A 9,008-nucleotide genomic window follows, 5' to 3' on the forward strand; every position below is an offset into this window, starting at 1 on the left:
AAATTTTAAAAATTTATATGTAAGCTCAGTTTACAAAATAGCAAGAGATAACAAAAAAAAAAAAAAAAAAAAAAAAAAAAAAAAAAAAAAAAAAAAAAAAAAAAAAAAAAAAAAAAAAACAGAGAAAATGGCATAGAGTCAAAGCGTTCATTTTGATTTTATCCCTATTTGTCACATCAAGCAATGCGGGGAAAATCAATTATTTTCAAAATTGAAGGGAATCAAATAGCTCGGATTTCTCAGTGTTGAAGACGTTTATTTTAAACTGGAAGTGTATTTTCTTTTTCAATAGAGATTAGTCTGGATATGTCCTCTACTTATACCGGTTAGTGCTCTGTACATGAAATTAGTCACTTTGTTAACACAGATCCGAGAACTGTAAGGAAAGCGTCAAACTATTATAATTATCTTAAATGTGCTGAGTTCATGGCGTCGTCAGTAATAATGTGTACTCGTGCCAGAATAAGCTCTTTAGCTATCTCAATAGAAATAACAAAAGTATTATCAAGTTGTGAATTATTCTAATTGATTGTTACCACCTTTTATGCTATCTCTTTATTGTTAAAATCTCTTTTGGTCTCCTCCCACTTTGCCCCCCACTTTGCGTACGTCCATGTCTGCTCTGATCCATCTAACGCTTATCGAAAAGTAGTAGCCCGTCTTATTCCACTTATGTATTCTTCTAATTCTATCTACACGCATCACATATTCTAAGCACAATACGCGTACCCTCTAAAAACTACAATAACAACAACAAGAAAGCTTGCTAGTTAACTCGAATTTGGGAGAGCGTGCCGCGTCCGACGCATGCTGTCGGCATACAAAAAATTGCCGGTAGTTGGTCGCGCTGACAAAAGTTAAATAAATAAAAGAGCAAAATGCTAATACAAATAAACAGTAATAACAAAAAAATAAAGAGAAAAAGCGACGGAATAAAGAAATTAATGAATTGTTCGTTAAACACCAGCGCTTGATAGACCGCAAGAGCCAGCCGCCGACGATCAGTTTTCACTGAGCAATCGGTGTGAGAAGACGTTGTACAATAATTTAATCACTATAATTGATAGAGCGCTCTCAAGGACCCACAAATACAATCAGAAAAGCAGCCGCTAATAGTTGTAAGCAGTTAATATCATAAATTAATTCAGAGATTTGTGCTAATCAATTAAAATTCTTGATCGCGTCGGTTTGCATAACGGGTGCGTGTGTTATCTGATCGTGGAATATTAGAAAAAGAAACTGACGGAGCAGCCGCGCAATTTAAAACTTTGGAGATGAGTGTTGTACTCTTCCTAGTCGCGACTATAGTGGGTTATGTGCTCTACTCATTGATCCAGTCAATGAAGCGCCCACCAAATTTTCCACCAGGTAAGAAGAGACGAGTAAGGTTGTAAACAAATAGTTAAATGATCTCAAATTTCGCTCGGTATTTATAAATATAGGTGGCATATTTATGCGAACCTTGCGAAATGCGTTGATTCTATTGTGCAAGTAAACTAAATTCTCAGTAAGGCAATTATTTCCTAAAAGCTATAATTTACTAGCTGTTATAACAGTAAATTTGTATGTAAGGTTTATATTTAGTTTTCATGACATTTCCTTAATTCCACTTTATTTTAGCAAATTCGTTAAGTTTAGGTGTCAGCTTCTCTGATTTATCGTCCGTAAAACTGAAATGTTTCAAGACAGTGCTCAACCGCTGGATGTTGTTGTAGCGGCAGAATTCTGCGGAGTTGATGGTCCGGGTCCGTTCCAACTACGTAGACCCGACTGTCGTAGGAACGGTCAACCGTAAGATCCAAATTTATGGAACCGCACTTTCGGCAGGCAAAGCCAAGGTTGTGCCTTAAGGGAGAAGGCGGCATTAGAAGCTTCAAAAACTTAGTATTTGGAAGTTAGTATTTAAAGGAACTACAGCTGAACAGTGGCGGTTTAAATTGTTTATAAAAAAAAAATATTTAAAAAATTTAAGAAGCTCGTATTAAAATTTGAGACTAATCGGTTAAACCTTTTTCGAGTAATTTGGTCACCGACTTTGCACTCTGAAAAGTCTTTTCAAATTTGATTGCAATTTCAAAAATATTCACCTGAATGATATGAAATTTTCTGTGTATATTCTGAATTACATATGTGTACATAAAAAAATCGATTTTTGAGGTGTTCTTACCTTTTCTGGTTAAGAGTTAAGGCAAGATTAAGATATATCTGGTAATCGGAAGTAAACGAGGCAAAGATTTCTCAAAACTGTCTCATCTACACATGATATTGAATATATGTATATTCGAAATCTCCGTTGGAGCATTATACCAAATTTTGTTTAGAATTTCGTCAGTATACTTATACAAATACGTATGTACATAAGTCCTGGAGGTCGCTTATATCAATAGTCATGTGGGAATGGGGGAGACATTAATTTTAACATATTGTTCAGTAAATAAAAAAATTAAAGGTTCAATAAGACAGAGATTTTCGTAATGGGTCTTATGTATGGCTCAAATACACTTGGAATATTGCCACGAACTGCCGGTAAAGGAGCAATATTGGAAATGTTCAAGACACGGTTCGGACCAAGAAATGGTGCGTATCTGCGTATTTACTTATATCGACTACAGCTATACAACTAAATAATTGAATTAAAATGGTCTGATATTTAATTTAATTAAATATGGTATGCAGTGTGTTTCATCTTAGTAAATATACAAATGGGGTCGCCAGAAAACAATGCATCCAACAAAGTGTGAATTCTCATTTTATTATTTGTTTTGTAGGCACGTGTCTCACTTGAAAATTCGAAATGAAAGGAAACAACTAGAAACTGAGTAATTTACTCGAAATGAACTACTTTTTATTATAGTAATTATTTGAGCGTCTTTTCAATACGATTTTGTACAGTTCGTGTCAAAGCTCACCAATCGGTGCGCCTACACTTTCTTCATTCAAAAACATAGATTTTTAGAACAAGTGGTACTCTTTCAAAGTTAATTAAAAAAGTATGGTTAAGTTCACTCTATTTGAAAAGGCAGAAAATTGTTCCATTTCTTTTCGGGAGAGCATTTGACAGAAATAACATTCATTCGTGAAGGCATAAACGAGACAAGACTAAGATTTTGTTTATAATTACTATGGAAGCAGCTTGACATTTTGTTTCGTCTATGACGTAGTGGCATCGAATCATGTACTTTATCAACAGATAAAACATCAATGATAGATCTGTAGAATACCATATGGTTGAGCGAGAGAACCAATTTTGTATGATGTTCGATTGGACGGCTAACAGAGCCGAAAAACCTCAACGTGGGATTTCACCATATTCGCTATTCAGCACAAATAAGTAAAAGAAGACTGTTTACAAACAGGGGAGCCTCCATGAAACGAGAAAAATGGAAGAAGTTTAGTAGAAAATAAATTGTGTTCTCTGCGTTAGCATAGTCGATTAGTCTTCCTGTTTTAACAACATCCGTCGAGACAGCTAATTCTCGACCTTTTCTTGAGTATCTGATGAAAAACTTTTTCGACTACCGATGCTGGCCGAGCTAAAAAGTTCAACTAGTTCGTTATTTCTGAGCATCACTTTCTTGTCAGTTAACGTTCGTCCTCTGAAAAAAACTACCGTAATAATTCTTATCATGGACACAGGCACACTTAGGGGAGGAGGGAAGGTCAGCCTTGTACCAATGTAACGGTTTTTTTTGTAAACACTTCAAATTCTTTTGTGATAAAGCAATAATGCATTTGCTACACATTCGAAATATTTAAACGCAACAAATTAACTGTTTTAATTTATTTTGAACGGTAGTCACCTGATTTTATTTCTTTATTTGACACATACATATATGTACATATGTATATGTTAATATATGTATATACGGATGTGCACAAACCAATAATAATGTTTGGAAAGAAAAATCACAAAATTTTTTGAACAGGTTCGTGCGTCAATAAACTGCAGTTAATCGTGTAAATATGTATGGATATTTGCAAAGCCAGTTAACTGTGTTACATCCCACTATTCTTCGCAATCAAACTAAGAGCAAAAAATCCAATCACAAATTACTTACGCGTGCAACCAATAATTTTTTCGGTTATCCTTTGAAAAAGAAAAAACGGGAAAACCCATTCGAAGAACATTAATGGCCTCGTGACACATATTAAGCCACGGCGTTTATAAATTGCGACTTCCTCTTTATTTATCTGGAATTTGAAACACACATTCTTACCTTTGTAATGGCACGCAATTACAATAAAAATAAATAAATGCTTTGTTGCTTTAATTGCTAAATAAACTGATGTTTAGAAACCCACTAGGCATATTTAATTTGGATTCGAATCACACTTGCTACGACACGAAACGCCAAAAGCTGTCAGTCATCATCAACCAGAGGGCCGTCTGAGGACGTGCGACCATTTGCGGTGACGGTTTGTTGCGGCTGCCAGGTGTCGATTTAACTAAAATCTATGTAGATACGTGCATTTACATACTTTTATTTATGTAAAGGCGCTCCAATAGATTTCCACTCGATTGGGATATGACAACTTACAGGGTTCCATTGCTGATTTATATAAATTATAAATACGTCTGTTCAGAGAGCTTTAAGATGATTATATTATTGTTATTTTTGTATAATTTAAACTTATTGAAATCATAAATCACATTCCGGTAATTTGTTGAGTACATGTTCAGCTGTTTTGTTGGATAATTTCATGGAAGAGGACCTTCTCAAAACATCGAGTGAAGCTGGTTTTTATAGAGGAATTTCGCTTGGCTTGTTGAAGAAATGGCAGCGATGCAAAGGTTTTATTTTGATGTTGTTGCTGTAACGGTTATCTAGTCCACGTTAGGGTGGTAAGGTTGAGATAAGTTGTCATCGAGGTCATCCAACGGTAGGACCAGGAAAAGTGCAGGTAGATAAGGGGGTGTCAGATGTGTAGGGTCAGCTAGGCATGCAATAAGGTGATCAGAGTCATGCCGGAATTCGCTGCATGCTGGACATATGTTCGATATGTCGGGGTTGATTCTGGATAAGTAGGTGTTAAACCTGCAAGAGAACGAAGCTGCGCAAGCTAACTCGATTATTGCGGCAAATCGAGCTCTTCGTCTGCAATAGGTGGTGGTTTGGTTTGATAGAATTCGTACGACAGCCGGTTCTACGCTGCCGGTATCAACATGGATTTTATTTGGCCAAGGGCTGTTTTTTCGGAGGTGTAACCATGTTTATATCGGTAAGTTTTAGATTAAGGTATATTTGGATAACTCCCTTTGGCATAATAGATTTTTTCATCGCACTTCGTCGAGAATAATCTCATTAGAGTCAAGATCTATTCGTATGGAAGAATCTCGAAAAATTACATGATCCAGCTGGGTTTTAATTCTTTTCCCCAAGGTGAAAGTCCATGTTTTGTTGGTAAATCGATACAATGTTGAATATTACTGGTTTCAAGCTACCAGGACTCTTTCGACGTCTATATAAATCTAAGGAATGCTTAACATGCTAGTCGTTGCATCTGCTCGAAAGCCTGAACTTTTTAAACACCAAAGGCTGCCATCACATCATACGCGCCATCAACCTACTGGACGACAGTGAAGATACTCGCCGACGGAACAAGGCTACATCCTTAGGCTTACCATTTAGATATTAAGATTAACTTAGTTCACTATGTTGTAAAGTATATACATACTAATGCTAATGATATATGCAAGTAGCACAAATCTTATACTTCATATGCCTTTAATGTATTTAATGGTCAAATTGCATTTTTGGCATCAATGCGAATCTTTAGATATAATTACATCTGCTTGTCGTCACAAGGTAGATTGTAAATAATATGAAAATCTTGAGTATTTGTACTTCCTATTTCATTTTAGTCTAAATATTATTTTCGATGTCTTTCTAAAGTGAAAGAAATGGAAATTACCCGATCGTAAAAGATTTGGTTTCTTCGAATAATTCCTTGCCCACAAGTTTTAAATCGGTCTCTTTAGAGACGACAATGCTCATTTCTTAAACAATACTAGCCAATAGAGCTTGCTTTTTTTTTGTTATTTGTTTTCGATTATACATATTCGTATAGAATACACGATCGAATTGCTGACACAGTTACTTATTTTCATCTAATCACAGTAGTCCAATACCATAGTTCGATAGCGTGTTACTATGAACTGAAATCGAGCGAGAGCTATAAATTAATTAAACAAGAAAATATACGTAATTATCGAACATATCAAAACGCTGGGATATAACAGCTACTGATATGGTGTTTTGGTACACCAAACTTCTGTTAGCTAGTTTTGGACGATAGATTTATTGTTGGGCTATCTACCAGAAACTTATTTTCTTCTTTTTAGAGAAGCCAAGAACTTGAAAATAGTTTTATGCAGGGCGCGTAAATAACTGCTGTCACCGATTCAAATTTCTCTGCTTGTTACGTTTGAACTCTGTTGGAATTTGATAAGGATACGATGACTGTTTTTTGTAAATTCAAAATTTTCTTGTAGAATTTATTTTTAGTTAATAAATCAAACACTTCGAGCTGAAATTTTAATTCGTCGAAGCTTCGGCTTGGCGAACATCATAAAAAATATTAATTGCTGATGTAGCGGATCTCCAAAGTCGCTACCCACCTTATCGACTAAATGAAAGACTTCTTTTTGGTCTTCCTACCATATACACATTTAGTTACTACTCACTTTCATTTAATAATCTCATGTTTTCTCTTGTAAAATTAAAGGTCCCGACTTTATACCATGGATGGGCAACACCATACAACTGCGCAAAGAGGCACGTGCCAGCGGTGGCCAACATTTGGTCTTTGAGAAGTGGTCCAAAAAATACAACAGTGATATTTTAGGTCTCAAATTGGGCAGCGAATACGTCGTGGTTGCACTTTCGTTTCCATTGGTGCACGAAGTGCACATAAGCGAAGTATTCGATGGACGTCCCGATAATTTCTTTCTACGCCTGCGCACAATGGGTACGCGCAAAGGCATCACCTGCACCGACGGCCAACTGTGGCAGGAGCATCGTAGTTTCGCTATGCGACAGATGCGACATGTCGGCTACGGACGCACAGAGATGGAGCAATACATCGAAAGAGAAGCCGACAGCTTGCTGACATATATCCATGAGCTGCACGGCGAGCCCACCTGGCCGGGTTCGTTTCTGGCGCCGAGCGTCCTTAACGTTCTGTGGACCTTAACGGCCGGTAAGGGTATCGGACGTGGCGATAAGCGTTTGCAAAAACTGCTGCAATTACTGAATCGACGCTCGAAGGTTTTCGACATCTGTGGTGGCGTATTGTCGCAAATGCCTTGGTTGCGTTATTTTGCGCCCAACTGGACTGGCTATAACCTGATCTGCCAAATGAATCAAGAGATGCATGCATTCTTCCTGGAAGCGATTAACGAACATCGCGCTAGCATTACGAAAGAGAATGCCGAAAGTGATCTGATCTATGCGTACATACGCGAGATGAATGAACATAGTGATGAAGCGGAGAACAGTACCTTTAGTGAAACCCAATTGACAATGACAATCTTGGACTTCTTCATTGCCGGCTCACAAACCACCAGCAATACCACCGATTTGGCGCTAATGATGCTCGCTCTTAACCGTGATGTGCAAAAGCGTGTTTATGACGAAATCACCGATAATATGGAGACACATAAAATTCCCGTTAATCTTTGTAATCGCGAATACTTTCCATATACGAGCGCCTTCATTATGGAAGTGCAACGTTATTTCCACATAACACCAGTGACCGGCCCGCGACGTGCCTTACGCAACACTACACTCGGCGGTTATAATGTGCCTAAAGATACAACCGTGCTGATTGGTCTGCGTGTGGTACATATGGACAAGGCGCATTGGGGTGATCCGGAAGTCTTTCGGCCAGAACGTTTCCTCGATGCTGATGGCAAGGTTTTCCGCGATGAGTACTTTATGCCATTCGGTCAAGGGCGTCGTCGTTGCCTGGGCGATGCTCTAGCTCGTGCCTGTCTGTTCTCGTTCCTCACCAAAATCGTCCATCGTTTCCGTATCGAGTTGTGTGAAGAGGCTTTGCCATCTGTGGTGTTACAACCGGGCATTACGCTGACGCCAAAGCCATACAAAGTAAAATTTGTAAATCGACAGTGAACTTCGATGGCTAATCGACAAGTGGATCATGACATTACCGAATTTCGAAAGGATGTTAAATTTTTGTTTGTTCTGAAGCACTCAGAAAATGAATGGGAATTTTTTGATCGTCATTTTCAATATAAGACTATATGTATACTTACCATTGTAGAATATTTTATGTAATCTTTATTTATATGGAAATATAAAGTTTAGTAAAGAACTCAATGTTGTATTTGTATGATTGTGAATGTTTTCTGCAAACTTCAGCTTTAACTCAATAGAACGGGGGAAACCAAATATCGATTTTTAGAGTTGGTCGATCATCATGACTGATGAAATTCACAAATCCTACATAAGAACAACATTGCATTACCGATTTTCTTACCGGACCCGCGAACGAACTAAAGGGGGCTGTCACCCCGGGCGCAACGTTTTGAGGGCGGCAAAACGATCTCCGCTGTTTTTTAATATTTAGAAAAATACTTCAACAAATTTTTTACAAAATTTATTATAAAAGATAAAGGCCGGAGTAAGCGATATAATCATGCTGCATCGTTTACCTTGCTCGCTTACCAATATCTACCATATCCCGCAGGAAACAAATATTTTTATTTCTCCAAAATTTCAAGAATGGTATTTAAAAACTCCGATTCCGGCAAAAATTCCTGCAAATTGTGTCAAAAGTGTACAAGATATAGGGTGAGAATGGGTTTTTTCTATGGCTTTTAATAAGATATCTTGTATATTTACTATCAATTTCCTCAAAAACCATATTGTGAGATTTTTGGAACTTCAGAATTTGGCTGGCTTCTATTTCCTAAATTTATATAAGTACTTAATATCGAAGATATTTTGTAAAAATTCACTTCTGTTCGAACCACCTCATGGAACTTG

The 9,008-nt window shown here is 37.2% G+C and overlaps 1 protein-coding gene across 1 annotated transcript; it reads left to right on the plus strand.

Annotated features, from left to right (window-relative positions):
* The first annotated feature begins 1,024 nt into the window (after positions 1–1,024).
* On the plus strand, positions 1,025–8,270 carry LOC108968525 (probable cytochrome P450 305a1). The gene is made up of 3 exons (XM_018932614.1): positions 1,025–1,118; positions 1,231–1,368; positions 6,727–8,270. The coding sequence occupies exons 2-3, from the start codon at positions 1,275–1,277 to the stop codon at positions 8,130–8,132; spliced, it is 1,500 nt and encodes a 499-aa protein (XP_018788159.1). The 5' UTR covers positions 1,025–1,118; positions 1,231–1,274; the 3' UTR covers positions 8,133–8,270.
* Positions 8,271–9,008: the final 738 nt, after the last annotated feature.

This window comes from Bactrocera latifrons, unplaced genomic scaffold (assembly GCF_001853355.1).
Source record: "Bactrocera latifrons isolate USDA-ARS-PBARC rearing strain unplaced genomic scaffold, ASM185335v1 scaffold_22, whole genome shotgun sequence".
NCBI classification, from domain to species: Eukaryota; Metazoa; Arthropoda; class Insecta; order Diptera; family Tephritidae; genus Bactrocera; species Bactrocera latifrons.